General features: G+C 38.4%; 1 protein-coding gene across 2 annotated transcripts in view; it reads left to right on the forward strand.

Moving 5' to 3' along the window:
* The window catches only part of adam19a (ADAM metallopeptidase domain 19a), a 685,152-nt gene that overhangs the window by 428,760 nt on the left and 230,036 nt on the right, over nt 1-26,356 (forward strand). For both annotated transcript variants that reach the window (XM_039751867.1, XM_039751868.1), the window contains exon 4: nt 842-920. In XM_039751867.1, coding sequence (XP_039607801.1) covers nt 842-920 — 79 coding nt within the window. The remainder of the gene's footprint in view (nt 1-841; nt 921-26,356) is intronic.

Consider the following 26,356-nt stretch of genomic DNA (forward strand, 5'->3'; position numbering starts at 1 on the left):
CTGTTCAAAACAAGATTAAAGACTCATTTCTATTCACTTGCATTCCGTGACCTTGAGTAATACTGATGGATTCCTCTTTGTGATTATATAACATTATTTCTATTTATTATGTATCTTATTTTATATTCATATATGTTATTACTATTTATGTTTTATTGTCTATTGTTTTTGTTTTTTCTTTTATTCTATTATTGTAAAGCACTTTGGCCGCAGCATTACTATGTTGTTTTAAATGTGCTATATAAATAAATTGACATTGACAAAAATGTAACTTTCCAAAAGTTTTCTGAAATTAAAGAAATCATTCTAATTTGTCTTTCAGTGTTTGCTGAAGCAGATCATGCAAAACAGTACAATGTGCTGGCTGTGTAAAAAAGTTTACAGCTGAAATATTTGCATTTAAAAATGATAAAGGCAATTTATATCGTATACATATTCAAGTATAATGAGCAATAACTCCTTTAGTGTGAGTGAACTTTAATATGTCAAATGCAAGTACGTGAAAAAATTCTTAATTTTCAACTTATAGTGCTTTATAATATTTTAATAACTTTTTTAATTCAGGCAGAGCTATTGAAACAAGATGAAAGTTGTTGGGGATAAATAAAAGTGCCTATGTTGCCATTTTGAATGATCTTTATTAACCCAAATAAGCTTTTTTTTCCTTGAATTATTTATGACTGAACTACAAGTTCCAATAAATAATTAAACCAGGAAATACATATTGCATTCAAGCTTCTACTGTATTGTTGGATCCCAGGATAACTCCACAGTCTGTGAAAAGGCTGTGTTCCTATCCCTTGGTTTTCATTTGTGGTTTTACATTTTTGTTTCACTGCAGACAATTGCTGAGCCGAAGTTTCACGGAGACCTATTATGATAAGAATGGGGAGCCAGTGACAATCACACCAAATTACACAGTGAGTAAAGATGCAGGTTCTTAACAGGGTCTGACTGCTCGTGTCCCTTCATGCTTCCAGTGTCTTTGAAAGCACTAAATCAGTGTTATTCAAGGTGACAAACATAAACACAATTTCTTTAGGAGATTCACACCACCTGTCTGCTTTTTAAACAGTTGATTGTTGGCTCTTTATAGTCACTAAGGATTAAAAAGAAAAGCTGCCTTTCGTAGTAAATAAAGCAAGTAAGTGGTTGTTGAAAGTGTAGTGCAATGAATAGAAATAATATTGGAAAGTGAGATTTGTTTGACAGACTGTGGCTTAAGGACACCTTAGTTTACATAAGAACAAGCTTGACATCAGGCTGTCTTGATTAACTGTTAGCTGGGTTGTCCCACTATCTCATGCACTTGTGAATTCTACACAACTCAATAGTTTGTTCAGGATTCCCACCACGCACTGTGTGAAGAAGTGTTTCCTGAATCTGCCTTGAATACACTTTCTCATAACTTCATCATGACCAACTATTTATTTAAAATTTCACTGATGCTTTTGAGAATTTTGAAGCTTAGATTTGGAATCACTGCAGCCTACTCCATCAAGTCTAAAGAGGTTTCATTCCCTCAGATTTAGAAGATGACTGCTCATTCATCAAACCTGTTTATAATTAGAGAAAAATCTGTCAACTCATCATTTTGGGGCTACTTTTCCTGTTCAGGGTTATGGTAGCAAGACAATGACTTGGGATTTCCACTCCTCCATATCTCTCTGCAACTTTCTCTAGACCTTCCTTGGGAAAATCTAGATACTTCCGGAACAGTCAAGGGATATAACCTCCCATGTCCTGGGTCGGCCTATTGGTCTTATTGAGGGAGGTGTCCAGAGGGAATTCAACTGTAACTTATGATTCCTGATAGTAATGAAATTGAGATGGACTAAGGTGGATGAGGAGAAAACAACAACAAGAGTAGGTGCAAATCAGTGAATTGGGATTTTTATTCATTAATAAAGTGTTCCTAAAATCAAATAAATTGTAGTGCTCCTTTAAATAAATAAATACATATTCCATAAAAACTAGTGCTTTACCGTGGGAGATCTTGGATAAATAGGTTAAAATTCAAGCATAGTCATCAAGTTGCCTTTTCTTTCCTTTTCTGTCAGCCCAGCATGTCTTTTTCTCCTCTGTCTCCTTAGCTCACCCATCATGTCTTAAAGTAGGGGTTAGATGGTGACAGCTGTGGTCCCTCTCTCCAGCTCTGGCGACTACCGTCCAGGGGGAGTTATTGCACAGTCCATGGCTGCCCCCCTGAACATATAGCGAAGCCTGGACCCCGGCAGTCCGCCACTATATATATATTGTTGTAATGACTTCATTTCACATAATTTTGTTCTTGTTTTATTTCATGGGGACAGGCATTTTGTTGTTATTACATTTAATTTGTGCTTCCATTTTGCGTGTCTGGGTGCTATGATGCTGCATGATAGTCGGGCATGTGATGCCCATGCCATAGGACCCTCGATGTTGTGGCAACCATTTAATGTATGCTGTCTACTAGAATTAGGCAAATTTAGGGACAACAGTTATAGTTAAAAATTTTACTTTTGTTTTTGTCTTCACCTACAATATTGCCTAATATTCTGGTTATAGTAACAAATGCTAGTGTAACAGGTCCTTGCTTTAACAATCACTATTCTTTTGTTTAATTACAGTCCAATTCTACATTCATTTAGTCCTACTTGAACATAAAAGAACTAGCAGAAGATATCATAAAATTCTGAATGGTAACGTCAAAGGTGAAAGATCTAACATGACTATGAAAGGGAATAGGACTTTTCATATTTTGAAAAATTCTACAGAATCAGGGACATAAGACATTTGCTGGAGTTCTTCCTTTCTCACATCTTTAAAATGCTATATGATAAGTAATAGAAGGTTGCTAAATTTAAATAATAATTAAGTAAATTCTGGGTAGGTGTAAATTAATGAACCAATCTTATATTTGCTTTTAACATTTATCATCCAACATTACAACCTCAAAGAAAGTAGCAATGAATACATACTCTATTTGAAAATATTTTAAATTCATCCTTAAAAATCAGTTTAAATATGCCTCCTCGATCAAAATGTGCACAATTATAAAAAAGGTAGAAGCCTCAGCCAAGGCATCAGCTATGGAAAGTTGTCTGTAACCCTAAACAGTGTTTCAGCAAAAAAAAACTGATCAGACAATGCATTTAAGATAATGTCATTAATTATAGAAGTTTTCTTTCATGACACGTAAATGTTAAATAGATCAGATTTTAAAATTCTTTGATTTAAAGAAGTCTGCTTTGCAGCTAAGTCGTATATCTGTCTATCTATCTATCTATCTATCTATATATCTATATATATATATATATATATATATACTGCGGTGTGCTGGCGCCCTGCCGGGGTTTGTTTCCTGCCTTACGCCCTGTGTTGGCTGGGATTGCCTCCAGCAGACCCCCGTGACCCTGTAGTTAGGATATAGTGGGTTGGATGATGGATGGATGGATATATATATATATATATATATATATATATATATACAGTGGAACCTCTAGATATGATCACCTCTGTATACGAGAAATTCAAGATAAGAGGAAAGTATGAGCGAAAATACGAGCATTGGCTCGCATAACGAGACACGAGCCAGGCTGTGGTTATGCGTGACGCGTTTCCCGATCCGCCTCGACTCGGGGATTCAGCCAAGCTGATGCTGCCAGCCCGTCAGGTCACTCAGTGTTCCTTGTTCTCCCGTAGCATGAGGATCTACGCGTTTGTGTGCTTGTGATTTCATTGTTTTGCTGTAGCAGTTCGCTGTATAAGCGTATCCAAAAATATCGCGGATATGCAGACGGAGAATAGGAGACGATTGCCCTCAAGAGGAGAGAGAGAGAGAGAGGCACGAGAGAGGGAGAGAGAGAGAGAGAGAGAGAGAGAGAGATAAGAAAGTTTAAATTAAGAGAGAGATGGGGGCCATTTTAGTACAGTGAACTCATTGTCATGTTCAAGAAACTATTTTGAAATGTTTTGTGCTTTGTGACATGGTGCATTATCCTGCTGGAAGTAGCCATCAGAGGATGGGTACATGGTGGTCAGGAAGGGATGGAAATGGTCAGAAACAATCCTCAGGTAGCCCGTGGCATTTAAACGATGCCCAATTGGCACTAAGGGGCCTAAAGTGTGCCAAGAAAACATCCCCCACACCATTACACCACCACCACCAGCCTGCCTAGAAATGGTTGTGCGTGAAAATCCCAGTAACTGAGCAGATTGTGAAATACTCAGACAGGCCCGTCTGGCACCAACAACCATGCCACGCTCAAAATTGCTTAAATCACCTTTATTTCTCATTCTGACATTCAGTTTGGAGTTCAGGAGATTGTCTTGACCAGGACCACACCCCTAAATGCATTTATGCAACTGCCATGTGATTGGTTGATTAGATAATTGCATTAATGAGAAATTGAACAGGTGTTCCTAATAATCCTTTAGGTGAGTGTATACTATATATATATATATATATATATATACTAGCAGAATACCCGCGCTTCGCAGCGGAGTAGTGTGTAAAAGGAGTTATGAAAAAGTAAAGGAAAAATTTTAAAAATAACGTAACATGATTGTTAATGTAATTGTTTTGTCATTGATATGAGTGTTGTTGTCATATCTATATATATCTATATATATATCTATCTATCTATATATATATTATATATATATATATACACAGTATATATATATATTATCATATATACATGAGTATATATATATATATATATATATAAAAAGAAAAGAAAACATTTTAATAATAACGTAACATGATTGACAACGTAATTTTTTTGTCATTGTCATGAGTGTTGCTGGCATATATATATACATATGTACATATATACACACACACATATACTATGGGGTGCCAAACAGGCAAATACGTTGATTTTCTGAATACATAAAGTCAGCGTCGGTATATATAAAGTCAAAACTTTTTTCTGAATATATAAAGTCAAAACTTGAATATATAAAGTCAGCATCAGAATATATAAAGTCAGCGCTGGAATATATAAAGTGAAAACTTGAATATATAAAGTCATTCCCGAATATATAAGACTGCGTTAGCTGCGGAGCCCAGCTCAGAGTGAAATGAGGTGAATGGGAGGGGAGATGATGACGTGACTTCCCCACCTGCCTCAGCTGTCAATCCCCCACAAACACAGTCTCTCGGAATTTGCATAAGCACAGCCCTTTACCTGCAATTTTAACTTAGTTACAAAGTGATCAAAACTCTCGTTTATATCCTGCGTCCTCTCATTAAACTTGTATCCCGCATTACCCGTGGGCATGACAAACGCCAGCACCAGTGTGTCTATGAACTTAATTTAAACTTTAGGTTTACACCGTGCTTTGTTTCTGAAGTAGCAGCACTCATGAATATGGTTGTATATGTAACTCGCTCGCTTATTATTGTTTTGCTGCCTTCTCAATTATATAATGCATGTTTTCTTCAGCACTTTTTGGAGCTCTTCCTGGTTTTCTGGACTGCGTTGACAGTCAGTTCACGTGATTACGTGGGAGGCGTGATGATGTCACACGAAACTCCGCCCCCCATGGCTTTCGAGCTCAACTCCATTACAGTATATGGAGAAATATACCTTCCAGTTATGACCATTACGCATAGAATTTCTAAATGAAACCTGCCAATTTTTGTAAGGAAGCTGTAATGAATGAGCCTGCCAAACTTCAGCCTTCTACCTACACGGGAAGTTGGAGAATTAGTGATGAGTCAGTCAGTCAGTCAGGGCTTTGCCTTTTATTAGTATAGATATATATATATACATCACAAACAAAACAGGCACCCCTAATAGTAGGTCTGATTTATATTTTGTGGTGAGAGGCTGGGGGCAGTACCCAGCCGGGATGCCTTAAAGGATGGGAAGAGGGACTACGCCTCCTTCGGACCACGAGAGGGCAGCCGCCCTGGTTGGTATGGAAACCACTGGAACAGAGCATGGAAGCTCAACCCTATAGGGGCCTGTGGTCACTGCCAGCGGGTGCCCGGATGCCTGAAAAGCCCTGGACATCACCACTTCCGCCACACCAGGAAGTGCCGGCAGAAGTTCATCGAGAGGCACCTGGAGCACGACCGGGTGAACATAAAAGGGGCCGCCTCCCTCCATTTGTCAGCTGGAGTCAGGTGGAAGTGGACAGAGCTCGGAGGAGAAGAGTGGAGGCGGTGAAGGAAGGCATTGCAAGAAGCCTGGACTGAGGGTGCTTGGTTCAGGGGTATTGGGTTGTGCGTGGTACACTAAATATTGTAAATATGTATAATAAATGTGTGTGTGGTTTGGAACCATTGGTGTTTGCCTGTCTGTATCCGGGCTGTTTCCCATAATTTGGAGTCAAATGATGATTCCCGTATGATATCCACAGTTTTTTTTATTTACAGTAGATTTTTAGACAGAAGCACAAATCATTTTTCAGATTCTACTTGCCATGTAAAAACCAAGAAATTATAATACAATGGGCTACTGAACACAAATATAAGCTGGAGGATGGGAAAACAAGGTGTGTCCCTTGTGATTCACACCAGTAGGAGGACCGGTACATCACAGAAATCCTTTGAGTCCATGAAAACATTTTACCATATGTTAACAACTCAGGAGGGAGATTATCAATGTGCTCCATATCGCAGTAAGACATGAACATCATTACCAGTCAGGTGCATCTCTTCATGGCAATCATTTACCCGTGGACAAATGGGTGATTTTTCATAATAATGCTTCAGGGCTCCTGACTAGGAAAGTCTTTTTACAGAAATATTCTGGCAACCAGGACCAGTTTATGAAGTATTGTAGGGTTTTTATTTATTGAGAACTCATTTGTGAAGTGTTTTGACTATCTTGAAAGTATCTGATTTAGTTTAAGATTTTAAATTCTTTCTAGTTTTTTTTTTTTGTTAACACAACTTGGGGGACTTGTCACATGACCACAATTGTTGCATGCATAACATTAAATATGGTGGGATTCCTGTTTATAGTATTCCTCTGTTTGATAACAAAAATAAACTCTTGAATGCTGTTAGCTGTACCTCAAGCAGACCAAGTGCTAAGTTTGAACTTTTCTTTCACTTTGACTCTGATTCCTTCTTGTCTTTGTACTATGCTGTCTTTCTATTATTGACCTTGGCTTGGCTATTAATATGACTCTTGTCTCATATTATTATCTTCTGGATGTATCCTTTTACATTCACACTAATCCCTCATTACACAATTCACCAATAGCTTGGGACACTTTACAAAATGTTCATAGTTATCTGCTTGTAGGTATTAGGCAGTTTAAAAGTTCTTTTGTTTTATCTCTTTCTAGAGGAAAGCAAAAGTGTAGACTTCAATTGTAAGTGTCAAGGCCCAGTTTTAGAGTGGATCAGATGTTATGCAAAATAATCCAGTAAGAAAGGAACGACAGACTACAGTAAATGGCTAAATGCAATTAAAGATAGAGAGAACAGAATGAGCCACAGTCTCATAAAATATGGAAAAACTGATAAAAATGTGTGAAAGACATCATCAGAATGCATAAAATATCAATTCTTAAGGTTCTACAGTTACTTTTACTCTTTATTCATTGCACAAAGTGAAAATTTTAAGTTTACCCAACTTCAGTCTGATTCAGGATTCTTTTTACATTCATTAGGAAACTCGACTTTATAGAAGTCTTTAACCTGTTGTGTCCTACTGTACATCCTTAATGCATTTGCCAATAAAAAGTGCAAGCAGGGCTGCCAAAGAGCTGCATGTGCTTCCACAGAAGCGGTGACTTCATTAATACGGTTGAGGCAGACTTATAAAATGAAAGAACAAAAAATGTTTATTTGCCACAACAAAATAACCAGCTAATAAAATCCTTGACCTAGAAGAGTTTTAGAATGCCACAGGACTTTTTCCATATTTTAAGACATATACAAAGTGGACACATAACCAAAGAGCTTTAAATCAGTATAGTAATTCGCACTGACACAGAACAACATTTAACTCTCTGTTAATGATAGATAGATAGATAGAGAAAGGTGCTATATTATATAGATAGATCAAGAGTTCCCAAAGTGGTCGATATTGACCCCCTGGGGTCTATATGAACTTTCTAGGGGTCGATAGTGTCAATAAAAACATTTCGGGGTTGACGACAGCAAAAATAGACCCCCTTACTACTGCTATTTGTTTGTTACTTCAAAAATCTATGATTCCAATATTTACCTAATTAAGAAGTAAAATAATTCAAAAAAACATATTATATGCCAAACTAGCAAACGAAAAGGTAAAATGTGTCATTAAAAGAGTCACACGTAAGAATGCATGAAAATACATGTAGCACAAGCATGTCTGTGCATTGCCTTATCGAACGTATCAAAGCAAGTGCAGACATGAAAAACCATTGCATGTGACTAGGGGTTTGATGGTTTAAAAAGTTTTTGGTAAAGGGGTCTGCAGCCAAAAAAAGTTTGGGAACTCTTGAGATACATAGATAGGTAGATAGACAGATAGAGAAAGGTGCTATATTAGATAGATAGATAGATAGATAGATAGATAGATAGATAGATAGATAGATAGAGAATGTGTAATATTTCACCAATCTAATACATAGACATTTCTACACTGCCAATAAGATTATATACTGATTGTACACCTTTATATCTGTTTTTTCTTTTAAGTATTTGTTCTAAAGGATGACATGGTAGAGAAGTGGGTAGCACTGCCCCCTCACAAATCCAGCATCCTGGTTTGACTCACGCCTGGTCAATGACTATGTGGAAATTGCACGTTCCCCCATGTCTTTGTGGGTTTTCCTTTTGCACTCCACTAAACAGACTCAGGTTGGGTTGTTTGGCAATTACAAATCATCCCCAAGTTAAGGGCTGTTTCCTGCCTTGTACCCACTGCTACAGAGAATGGCTGTGGCATCTTGCATTCGGGGTGTTTGATAAAATTATGTTTTATTATGCTCTGTTTATATCTTTGTACTTTGATTTCTGCATTTACTGAATACCAGCAAGACATTTTCTTTTTCTGGTTACAGTGATCTTTACATTTTAGATTCCAGATTATCTGAAAGATCCTATCTATCTGATGACAAGCGGAAAAAAAAAAACTTGCAGGCTTTGTGGATTAATGCCATTTCTCTTGATACCATTATGGGAAAGCTCAGCCTCTTTTGTCTCTTATCATAGACTACGGAAGATAAATTAAAAAAGGAAGCATGTGTTGTCTCTCTAGTTTAAAGTGCAATGCTTATTACTTAATGCCACACTCATTACAGCTGTAGTGGCTGCCTCAGAAGATTAAACAAAACTAAATCTCACCCTTATAATGCAGAACTCCGGGCTAATCACATTACAAATGCAAATGAGGATTTAAAAGTGTGGTCATCTGCATATTCATAATGGAAAGTCTTATTGTCTACAGTGTTGCTAATATTTGTATAATAAAAAGCATCACATTTGCAGAGTATTACTTCATATAAATGAAATGTTTTGACTGTTTGCCTTTTATTTATGTGTTTTTTTCTGCTACAGAATGAGTACTCAGATTTCTGTGAATGAACACCATTACGACAGATTAGGCTTGCATCTCTTTATGCAGCGTTGCAGCCAAATTACATAATGAAAGTGTGAAACTAAAATGAAAACAGTGAAGCAGAAATAAAAATCTAGTTTGTACAAGATGACAGCCTTTAATGTGATTCGAAAAGAAAAAAATCATATGCCAACACAAAAGGAAAGTGTGCATTGTGAAACACAAAGGTCAAAGCACTCATCTGCGCGTTGGATTCCATTTATTAATTTTGTCTTTTTGGCTGCTTAATCACACTTCAGCCGACAATGAATGCCTCATTGGCTTCAAAGAGCCACAGAGTTACTGCTGTTGTTGTGGCTTCCCATCAGTAATGTTACACTCGTTTCCATACTCTTCTTAATTTTCTTTTCTTTCATTGACTATAATGTTGATCATCATATCAGTCCATTGATATTTTATGCAGTATGCACAGTCACAAAGCTTTATAAAACTGTATATGTTCAATATGGGTGAAATTTCAATGAAATATTGAATTGCAATTCAATTTTAAAATAATTTACCCAGTTTTAATGCACTAAGATTGAAATATCTTCATCACAATTTCTGACCTGCGGTGGGGTTTGTTTCCTGCCTTGCACCCCGTGTTGGCTGAGATTGGCTCCACCTGACCCCCGTGACCCTGTAGTTAGGATATAGCGAGTAGAATAATGGATGGATGGATGGACAATTTCTGACCAGTAGATTCCAATTCAAGGTTGAGGGGAGTTAATCCTGTTTCCAGCAGCACTAAATGAATGAACGAGCTCTGAACAGATGCCAGTCCAGCACAGGACACACTCACGCCCAGTCATGTAGAATGTGGGAAGAAACTGGAGTACCTGGGAAAGCCTATATAGACAGCGACTGGCTACAATTCAAACCCAAACTCCTAGTGTTTTTAGACAAAAGCATTATCCTCAATACCACTGGGACAGTGCCCCTAAGGATAATAATGTAAAGCATCATATTAAACAAGACAATCCATTTAATGGATACATTGCAATAAAAAAACAAATAGAAATTAAAATACCATAAAGGAACTATTACCAGTTCTGCTTCACACTGCGTTCTACATTTTGTCCATCTCTGTTGGAGACTGGCTTTCACAAATGCTAGTGGCATCAATGTTATAGAAAAGAGACACTGTCATGCAGAGTGCAACACAGTATAGGAAAAAATACATATAAGTGACATTTATAAAAAAGTATGCTGAAGGCTGTGAAATCATTGTTTTGTAAAGCACCCACCCAAAATTCATAACATATGTTTTGCATATTTTGATTATGTGAAATATGTCTTAGAGAATAAAAAAACCTGCAAAAGCTCTGAGGCATTAACTGGGCTTCTTGTTTATTCTGTTTACAAAGTGCACAGATCTGAGTAAAGTGCCAGCAGCCACTGACCTGTCTGGAATCTCAATTACTGCCATCGTTCTCTTATTCTCTAATGGCATCTATTACTACTCCCTCAGAGTCAGAAGCTGGTTATAACTGAGCCTCTATAGCAGGCAGGTCATTGTCACTATGGAAAGGACAGACAGGCACACTACCCTTCCAGAGTGAGGCACCATCCATTCCTTTGTCCCTTTAAAAAAAGCAGTGTTGTGATTATACTTAAGACATGCTGTCACGTGGTGAAGGTGTATTGAAGGTATTGTTTATGGTTCAGCATTGTCTTTTTCTTATTTATACTGTACAAACATGTGCACAGATTGTAGAGTTCATCCAGATATACAGTATTACACTTGAAAAGTGTGTTTACTTACGATTCACTAATGTAGACATGCTCATTTTTTACAAAGAGTTATTGGACAAGACATTTGGCAACTTGGCTACTATGTAACCGAATGAGCTCCATGCACTGGATGACCTGCTCCAAACTGCCAAGCTTCCATTGTGCTAGTGTATTATGAGGAAGAAGGACTGTTAGGGTTAGGAATATGAAACAGAAGCAAAAATAAAATCATTTATTGTGTTATTGTGCATAAAAAAGTTACATTGAAATATTAATGCTAAAGCACACCTATAAAATGGCACCTTGTACCTTAAAATCACAAAACACTGGCCCACAACCTAACTTCCAGTAAAATTCTGAAGACCTGCTGTCTGGAGGGCTCACTGTCTTCTTTCTACAGTACTTCTTTGCTTTACGTAGCTTACTAATACACTGTTTTCAAGTGACGGCTCCTCTCCAGGATACTAATATCCTGTTTGTTTTTATTTGGCAGCCTCACCAGATGCTAGTTGTATATTTCAAATAAAGAGAACACATCACGTTGAAACCTTCATACTTTTTTATGTACTGCAAGGCATTGAAGTATTTCTGTAAATTATAATGTTTGGGCAATGCAGGCAACATTCACTGAAAAGGACTAAGAAGCACACATGTGTATTCATCTGTTAGTGTAAGGATGTGTAAAGCACCACCTACTGGTGTTCTGGGGAAATCAGAAATGTTTCTTAGTAGCCTAAGAATTTCAAATTACCATAGAGAGAAAACTTATCAAAATGACTGGAGGAGTTTTAATAGCTGTTAGTATGATGGCCTCATCTCAAAATACCTTGACAGATTCAAGATCAATAGTGAGACAAAATGAAACTCCAGTTAATGAACTGTATATACAATTCTCTAAATATCTTGAAATATATTTTATAGGAGAGATTAGCAAAAGGCCAAACAAGAGGGGAGTCAGGTTGATCCCATTGGTCAGTTGTACAGAAGGTTGTTTTCCAAAGTAAAACAGACACAACCAGAATTATACTCAAACCTGTTTTTGTGTATTTTGGGGTTTTAGACGTGTGCATCATATTCCAAGTGTTTATTTTGTATTTCGATTTTGTTCTGAAAACTTGATTTTGTCTTGTTTGTACTATATACACTATGTTGCAAGAAGTGTCACGTGACCTTAATCTGTTACGGTGGTCACTCTACAAATATGCAACCATTTCAGTATGCAAACAACGTCCAGTTTAGCACAGGTAGCTCATTTCCAAGTAGGCCCTAGTGCTAGTCTAATTTTTGGCTTCCTGGCTGTCGCTTACATCCTTGACTTTTGAGTTTAGTCTTGCCGCTTGGCTTGTGTATTCATGTCCCAGCTTGACTTCCTGGTCACCACTTTGTTTCTCGCCCTTGATTACATCTTGTTTTCCCTGCCATTTTCTGGTCCTTTGCTGCTTGCAATAATTCTTGGACAAATTGTTTGTCCCTTAACAAGATCAAGCAAAAGTCAAATCCAGCAATGCTTTACCAAAACAGTTTTTTAAATGCATGAGAAACTAGTCTTTCCTTGGGTTTTTCCTGTAAAGATTTAACATATGGCTGCATGGCTCTATCCCATGTCTATCTCTAATTCTTTTTTGTTCATATAGGAAAATCAGTATAAATAACAATCAAAATCAATATATATTTATACCTATATATGTTTATTTCTATTGATAGGGACCAGCACTCACATGAACAATTCTGTGTTTCTTTAATTTTTCCCTTCTGTGTCCCGTGTTTGATTTATTCACCTTTAATATGGCCGATGTGTTGCTCATTGCCCAGGTCAGGTATTTAGGCATAGCTGCTGAGGGGAGATGCTTGTCCCATCTAGGATTTGCTACAACTTTGTTTCCTGTGTGCCCTGGAGCTCCCTGTCACCCCTAATCAGATTAAATGGTTTCAGGGAATGGACAGATGTAAGGAGTTCAGTATATGAGTATTTACTGAGGGAATGTACCCGGAAGTCACGCCACAATTTTATAAAGTTAAGCATCCCAAAAGGCAGTGTCAGGAGTATGTACTAATACAGCGCATTGCCGCACCCACCACACGACAAACCAACTCAGGATCCCAGATTAAGACCCGAATGCAGCCATGCAACCGGTGATACCTCAGCACCACACTAGTTCAGATGGAGTGGAACAGAGTGAGGTTTTTTTTATGGTGGCTGGAGTGCCAATTCTGCCACCAACCCTCATGTTTTTCCCTGCAGGTTGGAGGGCCTACATGCAGGGATGGATGCAGATTAACGTCATACTCAGGACGGCAGTGTGCCTGTAGTAAATGCAGTACCACCATGAAACAAAACACATTCAAAAGAAGAGGTCTTCAAACACTTATAGTGATAAGTGAAGTTCAGCTGGGATCGTACACAAAATGACCATTATGAACTTCTTTTTTAAAAAGGCATGTAGAAAAAACATCAACCATAAAGAAATAGAAGTATTCATGATCCAGAAATGTCACCAACATTCATCTTTTCTCACTCTTCTGCTCTTCCTTCACCCACTAACTCATCAGCTGTTCTCATTTCACATCTTTACTTTTAATCTCAACTTTATATCTTTCTCTCTGTCTCTCTCACACACACACTATACACGGATTCAATACCTGAAATAAAACAAAGTCACTGCCATTGTAAATGACTCTCTGCAAGTACTGACCAGGGCTTCACTGGGACTTTTCCAGTCCAGTCCTTTTTGGCACCAGCTTTCTTCATCTTGAAGGCAATTGCACTCTTCATCTTCTTGCTTAAAAGGAAAATGAGAAGTCACACAGCAAAATCTGATATGTGCTTTCAACAGCATCTTGATGTTTCCCGTGAGATACATTACAATTTTCATTTTGCTCAAAGATTGTGTGGGATAATATAAGTAATGTTGGAAGGAAGGGAAATATAGAAAAGTAAAATTTCCAGAAGTTCAAATTGATGTATGAATCTAATTATGTTTAACGGTACTGAAAATACACCAGTGTAAACAAGTCTCCGTTTGTGCTCCTTAGTGCATCAATGATACAAGTGCTAAGAGGCACAGTAATAAGCCCCTGTGTCGTGCTTCTCATCGGTAGTGTCTATGAGGCGCTGCTGTGTGAGTATAATATTCAACATTTATTTCATAAAGTTGAAACTATTGCAAATAACTGCCTCATTTCTTTAATTTTTTATTTTGGATTTTGTAAGTAAAAAAAAGTTCAAAAAGAACATGAGATTACGTCTCACTTGGGAAATTTGTGTATGTGAAGCCCAATCATTCAAATACACACACCTATATTTTAAATAATAACCAGTTCCTAATGCTTTTAAAGCTGTGATGAATCCCGTCAGGGTATTTGAAAAGCAGTGTATATTGGGATGCTGGGATTCTCATTGGAAAGCTCGTCCCAAGTTCAAGTTTATTATTATGTGTTCACAGAAAAATTAGATTCTTACTTGCATTTGTTCCACTGGTTAGCCACCAAAGTATAATGTGAATAACAGGGAGTGAATCAGTAAACTAAAGTTCTAAAACTTACCTAGTGACTACTAGGGGAGATGTCAAATGTTCCCATCAAATGAGTTCTCCTTCAAAAGCATAGCTGCACAGATGGAAACTAATTTAAAAAATACATTTTACATAAAAGTATTTATTCGCTCAGAAAACTGTGGGTGGAAGCAACAAGGTACTGCACACTGTAGTGTAACTAAAACAATGACCTTCTAGAAATTAAACACTAATTTAAACTGAATATTTAAATCTTATTCTGTAGTCTTAAGCTATGCCTTAATATTACTGTTTAACTTATTACTTCAAATTGTGACACGCATGTAGCTGCTAATGCGACAGTGAAGTCTTGGGCCTTGCAGAGAGGATCCTGACTTGCGATGGGTAGACACAGCTGTAAGGGAATGAGTGACAGACAGAGCGACCAACAAAGCAAGGAGAAGCACAATGTAGTTGGTAAGTCAGAAGACTGAAAGGACGAGACAGCAAACAGGGTTATTTACAACACAGTAAAAGAGCAGAATGTGATCTGAGCAAATCAGATTCATAGGGTAGCAGAGCTCTTCTTTATTGTTTCGAGGTGTGCTTCATAACCCACAACAGAATGGAGATGCAGTCATGCTAGCGTTTCTTCAGGGAAACTTACTCTGATTGCCATTTGTTGATGGAAGTTGTCATTAATGGGGATCCTGCGTCTTATTATCTGCTGGTTGGGACAGACAAGTTAATGACAAATGAACTGATATATCTGATATAACTGAGTAAATGATGAAACTCAAACACTTACTTGCACAAACATCTCTAAATTTATTTTGTATTGTTCTGCTTTGGTTTTTACCTTTACTTGCTGCAACAGTATGAGTTAGCTCCATGTTCTTGTTGCATGTGAGAGCCTCTCAAACCCTCCCAAAAACAGTTTCAAAAATGCATTGCTCAAAATGTCTTCTATAAGTATATAAATAACTAACCTTTAAAAGATGAACCACGGAGGTTAAAACTCCATAAAAATGAGGTTAAACAAGCAGGAAACTGTCCTTTTAAAAAATCTCCGAGCCCTGGTGTATCCCTTTTATCCTGGTGTCCTCTAACATCCTGTCCATACCTTGCAGAAGGAGGAGAAAAATACCCACTTGACAGTGACCGCCAACCATCTTCTACAGGTCTGGGTCCCTGCTGTTTCATGGCTCCCAATCCAAATCTTATCTCCTAGGCCTGGATTCCAACTGCCATCAGTGGCCCCCGTTGGTCACCTCCCTGGTCACTCAGTTGGAGTGGCCTTCTCTTTTCCAGTCCCTGAACGCTGGCTACATGCTTCCCTAAGGGGCTTGCCTCATGGCTGCCTGCCTCCTCTCCTGCTCACTTGCTCTCGCACTGGCTCTCTCCAGTTCTGGCCTTTCTTAACCTCCACCCTCTCTTTCTCAGTGTTTTTTCTTCTCTGTTCTTTTATTCCGTCCTTTCTGCTCTGCCAGCTTCCTCTAATATTCCTTCATGGGTGCAGCACCTCAATTGCGAATTGCGGAAAGCCAACGGAGCAATCGAGACAGACAACATCCTCATGTGCAGGCGTGCTCCATTTCCGTCACCCCACCAACCATCTACAGCCACATGAGCATGCACACCATGCCACAGAGATCGAGATGGCTATTTAATTATTGATTTATTTAAAATGGATCTCTGCTGCTTAGCCATGGACCCACTATTCCACACCTGCTCATGCTGAGCCTAAGGGGCAGGGCCTATCAAGTATGCAGTTGTTCAGCTAATAGGGCTGCCATTTGGGTGCCTATTAACAGGTTTGGCAGGTCCTAAGCTAATGATATGGCATTGTGTTGTTTCTTTGTTTGTGGCTCCCCTTTACTCTCTTCTCAAGTTTTTTCTTAGATGAAGATTAGTTTGGATTTGTTTTTGAATTTAATCTTTTGAATTTTTTAGAATTTTCATATTGCTTGGCATTTAAATGTAACAAGGCCTTTTGTGTAGCTTGACCTTTTTTGTATTATTGTATTTCTGTAATTTTGGACTTTTTTATTGCTTGGCCTGGTTCTCATTATTGTATTTTGTACTTCTTCATCTTGACTTCGTTGTAATTTTTTGTATATTGTATTTTTGTCAGAATTGTATTTTTGTACCTATTTTAATTAATCAGTTTATTTAAATAAATACTAATCCAACTAGGCTATTATTTCATCATTTTTTGGCTCACCATGTGTAACCAATAACATTAAAACCAAAGTCAAAATAAATGGTGGTCAGTGAGTTATGTAAGTATAAAAATACAATTCTAGGGTTTCTAACAGTGAGGACAATTCAAGATTGGATCAAAGGTATACAGAAGAGACAAGTCAAGTGGCACTTTCTCAGAGCAGAGACTACTTTTGAGAGTATAGCATGAAAGAGCGCCAGGCTGTTGGAACAGATTAGTTATGTGTGTGTGATGAAAGCAGTAACACTGGTAGTGTATGATGTGGGTGAGTAGAAGATCCAAAAAACAGCTTAATAGCCTGAAATGAGAGGGAAGGAGAAAGATTTTTATGTGAAATAAGTGAGAACATAGAAGTAAAGGTGAATGAAGGGGATCATTAAGATGGGTGTGATTAGGAAGAAACAGGAGAGAAAAAGGAGTGGGGAGTATAGGTGTAAAGGAGAAGGTGAAGACAAAGCAAATTAAGAATGTTTCTTTTTTGAAGACTAAAGGATTTGGTTGATTGCCTCTATACAAGATTTTAGGATTACCTTTATCACCCTAAGGACGGGGTTTTACTTTACCTGTCTGTAATGTGGCAAGGGGAGAAGCCAGATTTCCTTTTGATCAACTGAAAGCAAAGATGATCTATTTTTAAATTTCAACTCGTGTCCAGAAGCCCTGAGCTATGTGGTAGCCATATGAGTATGTGTAAGAATAGAGTCCAGCTGCTGAGCACTATTTGGAGTGGACACTAGGGGAGAGTGGTGAATGATTGTGATGTTGAAAAGGCATATTGCGAAGAGATGGAGGGAAAATATCGACTGAGATGACACCGTTGTCAGACTTAGATAATTCCTAAAAAATGAAGGAGTGTGAATAAGGGATTAAACTGACCCTGCAAATCGAAGAAGTTGAGAAGCATGAGAAAATCTCACAGTAGAGCAGTATAAAGGTCTCGGACACAATATGTGTGTAGGATGCAAACATTTTGTAATGGCACACTGTACAGAACAAAACTCACAGAAAGAGCTATAGTGAGGAAAAACATGCACATTTAGGAAGAAGTCAAGGTGAAAAAACCACAGACTCACCTAATATTATCTTGGCTGTGTTCTGCGCCCAGAGATGTGTCAGTTAGTTAGAGCTCCAACCCAAGGTCTGCCATACTGGGCTGCATCCTTGCTGTGAAACAACCTACAAAGGGGGGCAATTCTAACAAGTAATGCTGTGGTTTTAGGGAGCAGATGATCATTTTAAAGGTATTTAGTCAGTTCTATTTGACAGATTGTCACACTTGATCTGGTTTGTATGCCCTCAGTGCAGATCGATGTTTTGATATATCAGGTTGAAAATTAGTTGAACTGGCACTAAAATAATATATGGAATCAAGTGTAGAAGTTGATAAGAATTTGAAAATATTTATGACTAGCATAGTATACTGCTGTACTGGTCTCCTTGCCATCGTCCATCCATCCATTGTCCTAACTACAGGGTCACAGGGGTCTGCTGGAGCCAATCCCAGCCAACACAGGGCACAAGGCAGGAAACAAACCTCGAGCAGAGTGCCAGCCCACCACAGGGCACGCACACACACACACACAGTAGGGACAATTTAGAATCGGCAATTCACCTAACCTGCATGTTTTTGGACTGTGGGAGAAAACCCATGCAGACACGAGGAGAACATGCAAACTCGACGCAGGGAGGACCCGGGAAGCGAACCCAGGTCTCCTAACTGCGAGGCGGCAGCGCTAGCCACTGCGCCACCCTGCCATCCTCCTTGCCATCATGCACTGCTAAAATTAGCCACAAAGAGCCGAAGCAAGCAAATACTGTTACCATGAATTGTTTCACACAGGACAATTATATTTGCACCCATCGAGGCAGAAACCTAAACACGTACATCTGGCAAAACCTTTCATCCTTTCCCATTGCGTCATGCTTTAAAAACACACTCCTATTCCAACTACAAATACTTAAGCTGCTGCCTTCAACAATTCAGTGATTAAATATTAAGGGAATTTCTAAATATAGGAGTAATATGGCGCTGAGGTCATGTCTTGCTGCTTGCAAACTGTTTCTGGGCTCTTTGTGCAAAGAATGTGTATTTTCTCAGCTTGAGTGTTTTAATAAGTGGTTGTTGAAGAGCTTGAATTACAACCCCAGGCGAAAATGTCAGAATCTCCCAAGCAGCACAATCCAGAGTGTGATAATTTCTCTGTTGATAACAGAGCATGAGAAAATGAAACTGCTGGTGTCCAGCGATGCCATGAAAACATATGCCTCATGATATACTTGAGATTTTAATTCCAGTTTGGTACAGCTAGTTGTCACATCTGAGTTGAAATCTGGCATTTAATTTATGTATTTATGTTTTAATGGATTTTTTTAAATGTTTGGGAAATTCATCCTCAAGTAGTAGTAAGTGTCCATCACTCTACTGATGAGCTTGGCAGTCAGATCTAGCGAGCTGTGCATTTTATGAATTTCAGAAAGTTATAAAACCAATGCAATACTATTTTTGAAAAAAAAAAAAAAAGATTAATTATTCATTACCTAATAGTATTGCAGGTGGCACATTGGTGAAGTAGTGAGTGCTGGTAAGAGTCAGTAGCATAGTCACTATTTTTGTGACATTACGATATCCAGCCAGTGTATGTGTGTTTTTTTTTCAAGATATTGCTCACATTCCTTAAAGATGAACTTTTAGATGAAATAATGACTAAATTGGCCTGGTGCATTAGTGTATCCTGGGATTGACTGGCACCTTATCTACAGTTGGTCTGGCCATGTACTCAGGATATGCTCAAACACGATCTTAAAGCAACCTCTGAAAATCAATGGATACATTTTTTGTGTAAACATGCACTATCAAGCTGCCATATCTCAACCTGTCCTGTCTCTACGAGGGCGGACCCAAAAATAACAAGATTTCTCTGGAAGCTGGAGGGGCATTAGTTCTGATGTTTGCCACTAGGTGCGTGTAGTAGACTGCCCTCTGCATCATTTGACCAAGCGCCGTCCTTGAAGTGGTCATGCGATTGCGTGATGCAGTGTGGAGAAAACGACCCGAATTGTGGCGATCAGGCGAGTGGCTTCTACATTACGACAACACTCCTGCCCACACAGCAGTTTCTCATGAAAAACGGGATGACAACAATTTCGCACCTCTACTTCTCCCCAGACCTTGCACCCTGCAATTTTTTTCTATTTCCAAGAATGAGGAGGGATATTAAAGGAAAGCGTTTTCAGGATGTAGAGGGGGTCAAGTGTATTGCGTCTCAGGGCGAGTATCTTGAGGTTGATTAAATTTTGGAAATGTTCTGAGAAATATATGATTTAAAAAAATTATTCTCGCTATTTTTGGGTCCTCTTTGCATTTGTTTTGTTTCATTTCTTTCTGTCTTGTTACCATATTAGATGCAACTGAGAAGACAAATTTCATGTTTTCTTGTGTAAACATGAGTAAATAAATCAAACATGGGTGCATTGAAATTAACATAGTATTCGATGATTGGTTAATTCATCTCATGGCAGATACACGTATCCCAAACCCCTACCTCAACCATGTAGCTTTACTGTGTTGTCTTGTTAATTTCATAAACCATTTCTAACTGTATGCAATAGGATTTTATTGCTGGCAATTGTTCATTCTATGCAAAGGCACTATCAATTGTTATAAATGCTATCCAAACCAGTTTTAAAGTAAACGTCAAGGACATTGTTTAATTCCTTTAGTAGTCTGTCCACTTTCTTTACAAGATGTCATCAGCAATTCCCGAGCTCTGTACTCAGTTACAAGTCTGGCTTATACTTGCCTTGTCGACTCAATAGCAATGAGAAGAAAACCGAGGACTTCCTGGAATAAACTTGCAGTCTATCCAATCTGTACAAAAATAAAGGCAAATAGACTATTAACCTCAAAATTTTTAAGGTGTGAAAAAATAAAAGAATTACATTAATATCAGAGCAAAAAAACATTTTTTTAAATACAACACAGCTGTTACAAGTAGCAAATGCAACACGGGCAAAAACAGCTTCAGGTGGAAAAAAATCCCTGATGAGCTGTGGCCACCACTGTTTATGAATATTGTAAAAAGCTTTCCAAAGAATCTGGCCATTTTGCAGTTCCTAGGTTACAGAAAAAGGCAGAAATGGGTAAACATTTAAGCATGTGGCTTCTTAAAGATTAAAACTGCTTGAAGAAGACAAGACAGTTGCGGTAAGTCTGCAGTCTCATTCAGAGGTGATTCCTACTCTTAGTCCTACTGGAGTAGCCGAGCAGCATTAATCCTTTCACTGTAAATCCAAGTTTCAGAAGCCATGCGGTAATTAAATAAGCCTCACTGAGCTGGGTCTGAGAGCACTTGGTTACAAGTAAACAGCAGATATTGTATAGCATGGCAGGGCATAAGGCACCAAAGAATAACTGCATAAACAGGGATATGAAATCAGAGAAAAGTGTTACATTTAGGCATTCTGAGAAGCATTTGGTATAATTTATTTTTTATTACGCGGTGCAGCACACTGGGATGATAGCTAGTTCTACCTCACCATTGTCTGATTCTGGGCTGGGAGACTCCTGTATTTATTATCAATTTGCCCGCTAACAACAAATAAATATATAAGGGTGTTCAAAATCTCTACTTCCTCCCACAGACCTTGGAAGACTGTCTTCACTCCAGTGATGATAGATAGATAGATAGATAGATAGATAGATAGATAGATAGATAGATAGATAGATAGATAGATAGATAGATAGATAGATAGTGTGATTACAAGGGGGTGCCAGAGAGCCCCAAACCACTGACACAGTAATACAGCCCATGATATATGAATAAACTAAAGGATTTTTATTCTGTCACAAGGCACTTCTACTTCTCGGAAATGAGCCATGAGTATACAATAAATCAATCACAAATCACACAATTCTCCTCGTTCTCTACCCCACTGAGTGATGCTTGCTGCCTCCTGACTATGAATGGTCTGTGTGTTGCAGCAGGCTCCTATTTATGAGGAACCCGGGAATGCTTCCCGTGCCATGCCGTATCTTCCTGGAAGGACTTCTGGGCCATGAAGAGAGCAGAGAGGTCCTTCCCCGACAGTGCCCTGTATTGACACAGAGGAACCCCTGCAAGACTGCATTTCTAGACTCCATCTCCCAAACACCCCTGTGGTTGTCCTGACTGGATTGCCATACTAGGACCACTGCCACCTGGCATATAGGGGATGGAACAGCTCCATACTCTCAGCTTCTGCTGGTCTATTTATTAAATCATACTGGCCGGGAAAAAAAGTATTTTCCTGTCCTGCTGGCTACTTTGATGGCATCATTGTACTGCCATCCATGCCAGGTAATAAAACATCTTCTGATCTGGGTGGATTGTGTGTTCTCCTCTTACAATAAATAGATAGATAAACAGAGAGAGCTTTACTTTTCCCCAGGGGGAATATATAAATAAATAAAAACATAATAAATACATAAATAGGTTACAGCATAGTGCCAAAATGCTTACTGCAGTTGCCTTAAGAACTCCTGATTTTGTATTATTTGCCATTATCCAAGGCAACTTACAACATCTGAGATACAATTAGTTACGTTTCTTTTGTTTTTCAAGTGACTTGCTCAAGGTCACACAGTGTCAGTTGTAGGATTTGCAATCACAACCTCAGGGTTTGAACTCCAACCACTATTGACTTTGCATGCTCTCTCCACGTGTACAGTTTTTTTTTTTCTTTCCAGGTATTGTAATTTTCCTCCCATAACCAAAGAACTGCATTATTATTATTTGTAAAATCAAAATTTGCACAATTAGACTGAGTGTGTGAGAAAAGTTCCTTATTAGAATCCAACACCACATCCAATGAAACTTTCAGATGAGAAAAGCTCTGTTCTTCCCTTGACTCACGAATAGAATAAGTTGGTCCAGAAAGAGGATGTTTGGTTTGAATTTAAGTGAACTTCATTTGAGTGGGTAGATTTACACCCATTCAAATCAAGAATAACCGATGGATGTATAAGCAGCAATGATTCTTTACTTGAAATGAATGTATGACTCTGTTCAATTAACAAGACTGTTCAAAGCTGTACTTTCACCTCCTTTGTTTGCAAAATGATCTCCCACCTACATTTGTGTGCAGAGTAAATGTCTGCTCATTTTGACAAGCAGTTCTCCATTTTAAGTTCTTTGTTATGTGTACACAATGCAAGGAGATTCTTATTTTGCAGACTAGTGACAGTAGTACAGAATCAAGAAAGAAGGTAAATACTGCACTATACAGTAAATGCAACTTCATATTATGTATAGTGTACAGAATATATAAGACACACACATTAGAAGATTAGAACAATCTAGACAAGAACAGCCCATTAAGCCCATACAAAGCTTACCAGTCCTCCATCCATCCATCCATCCATTATCCAACCCGTTATATCCTAACACAGAGTCACAGGGATCTGGTTGAGTTTTGAAAGTCCTGCTGTCTCCCACACTACTTGTAGCTTATTCTAAGTGTCTAAGGTTCCCTGTTACCCATAACAAATTTCCAACTGTGTCCCCTAGTTCTTGATGAGCTCATTTTAAAATAAAAGTCTTGATCCACTGCACTAATTCCCTTCATAGTTTTAAACACTTCAGTCATGTCACCTGTTTATCTTCTGCTCAGCTCACTTAATCTTTCCTCACAGTATATGCCCTATAGCTCTGGAATTAGCCTAGTTGCTCATCTGTTGGTTTTTTTCCAGCACTGCTTTGTGTTTTTTTGTAGTCAGGAGACCAAAACTGCACTCAGCACTCCAGATGAGGCCTCACTAGTGTGTTATAAAGCTTGAACATAACCTCCTTGGACTTGTATTCCACACATCAAGGAGCTATATAACCTGACATTCTGTTAGCCTTCTTAATGGCTTCTCAACACTGTCTAGAAGTCGATAGCTTAGAGTCCACTATGACTTCTAAATCCTTCTCATAAGGTGTACTGTCATTGTTCAGATCTCTCATTGTGTATTTAAATCTAACATTTTTACTTCCTACATATAATACTTTATATTTATTTACATTAAATTTCCTCTGACACAAATCTGCCCCAGCCTGTATGCTGTCCAAATCCCTCTGTAATGATTTAACGGATTCCAAATTATCTGCCAATCCACCTATCTTGGTATCATCTGCAAATTTAACCATATTGTTACTTCTATTCCTATCCAAATCATTTATATATTACAAATAGCACTGACCCCTGTGGAACACCACTTTTAACATCAGCCAATTCTGGTAATGTTCCTCGCATCATCACTCTCTTCCTGTATCTGAGCCAATTCTGCACACATTTACACACAACACCCTGAACTTATACTTCTTTTAGTTTGATGCCCAACCCCTCACGTGGCACTTTATGAAATGCTTTCTGAAAGTCAAGATAAATAATATCATAAGCTCCACTTTGATCATATCCTTTTGTTGCGTCCCCTTAAAATTCCAGCCTGTTGGTAAAACACGGCCTCCCTTTTCTGACTGTTCAGTGAAACTGTCTGGTCAGGTGTTACTCATTGTTTCCCTTAATAATTCCTAACATTAATTTTCCTGTGAGTCACGTTAAGCTTACTGGCCTATAGTTACTTGATCATCTGGTCAACTTTTTCATATAATGGTATAAAATTTGGCATTTTCCAGTCCTTCACAATTTCCCCAATGTGTAGTGACTTCCTAAAAATATCTGTCAAATGTTAGACAGATAGATAGGTTGATAGATACTTTATTAATCCCAAGGGGAAATTCACATAATCCAGCAGCAGTATACTGATACAAAGAAACAATATTAAATTAAATAGTAATAAAAATGAAAAAAATAAAAATAAAAAAGCAGACAATAACTTTGATTTATGTTAGCATTTACTCCCCCGGGTGGAATTGAAGAGTCGCATAGTGTGGAGGAGGAACGATCTCCTCAGTCTGTCAGTGGAGCAGGACATTGACAGCAGTGTGTCGCTGAAGCTACTCCTCTGCCTGGAGATGACACTGTTCAGTGGATGCAGTGGATTATTCATGATTGACAGGAGTTTGCTTAGTGCCCGTCGCTCTGCCACAGATGTTAAACTGTCCAACTTTAATCCTACAATGGAGCCTGCCTTCTTAACAAGTTTGTCCAGGCGTGAGGCTTCTTTCATCTTTTTGCTGCCACCCCAGCACACCACCGCGTAGAAGAGGACACTCGCCACAACCGTCTGGTAGAACATCTGCAGTGTTGAAGGATGCCAACCTTCTCAGAAAGTATAGTCTGCTCTGACCTTTCTTACACAGAGCATCCATATTGGCAGTCCAGTCCAATTTGTCATCCAGCTGCACTCCCAGATATTTATAGGTCTGCACCCTCTGCACACAGTCACCTCTGATGATCACAGGGTCCATGATATAAGTACTTGCTAACCTCCTTAAGAAGTTGAGGGTAAATATTATCTGGCCCTGGTGATTTGTTTGATTTCAGCCTATTTAATCAAAGCAGTACTTCTTCCTGTACTATTTCCAAATCCATCAGTACCTCCTTAGTAGTCCCTTTTACTTAGGAGAGGTTATCTACTTGGTTATATTCTTGAATAAAGCGAATGTGTTTATTTGATATTTGGACTAAGGTCATCACACATTATACACTTCACGTCATTATTAGTATAACATGGTAAAACTTTCTGTTTTAGATATATGTTGTCTTGCCTCGTATTTTGTGTCATCCTACACTTACACAGATCGTTGTAGACACGGAACGCACATGAAATGCATGTATTCCAAATTACAATATATTATTTACCCTATATAACTGCAGGCACCTCACACCACGATAAAGAGACTTGAGCTGGGAGAAGTTTGCGACTGACATCAGCTCCATCGGGGGGATGGGATAGCAGGCTGCTTGCTGCTTGTGCTGATCGACACATTTACAAAACAAAAGACGCTGATGAGAAATTTAAGGTGGCCTGGGATTACAAGCTTTTTCGTAGGCTTCAGGGATTCTAGTATTAACCCGTTGCAGAGTTTTTTTTTTAAATGTACTATTAATCCCAAATTTAAGTGTGTACCTGTCCTGCATTATATGTAAAACATTTTTTAACCTGTTCCACTGCTCCTCGGCTGTCCCCACACTTAAAAGCTTATCCCAGTCGATCCTCCTTAGACATTGGTGCATTTGATCAAAAGTTCCTCTACCAAAGTTAAACGTAACAGTTTTAGTCTTTGCATCTGCACACTTCCAAGACACGAAGAATTGTATTATATTATGGTCACTTGACGTTATTGGTTCAATCACCTCTACACCCTCAATTATATCCTGATTATTACAAAATACTAAATCCAGACAGGCTTCTTCCCATGTTGATGTTTTAACAGTTAAAAAAAACAGTC

This window comes from Polypterus senegalus, chromosome 4 (genome assembly GCF_016835505.1).
Source record: "Polypterus senegalus isolate Bchr_013 chromosome 4, ASM1683550v1, whole genome shotgun sequence".
NCBI classification, from domain to species: domain Eukaryota; kingdom Metazoa; phylum Chordata; class Cladistia; order Polypteriformes; family Polypteridae; genus Polypterus; species Polypterus senegalus.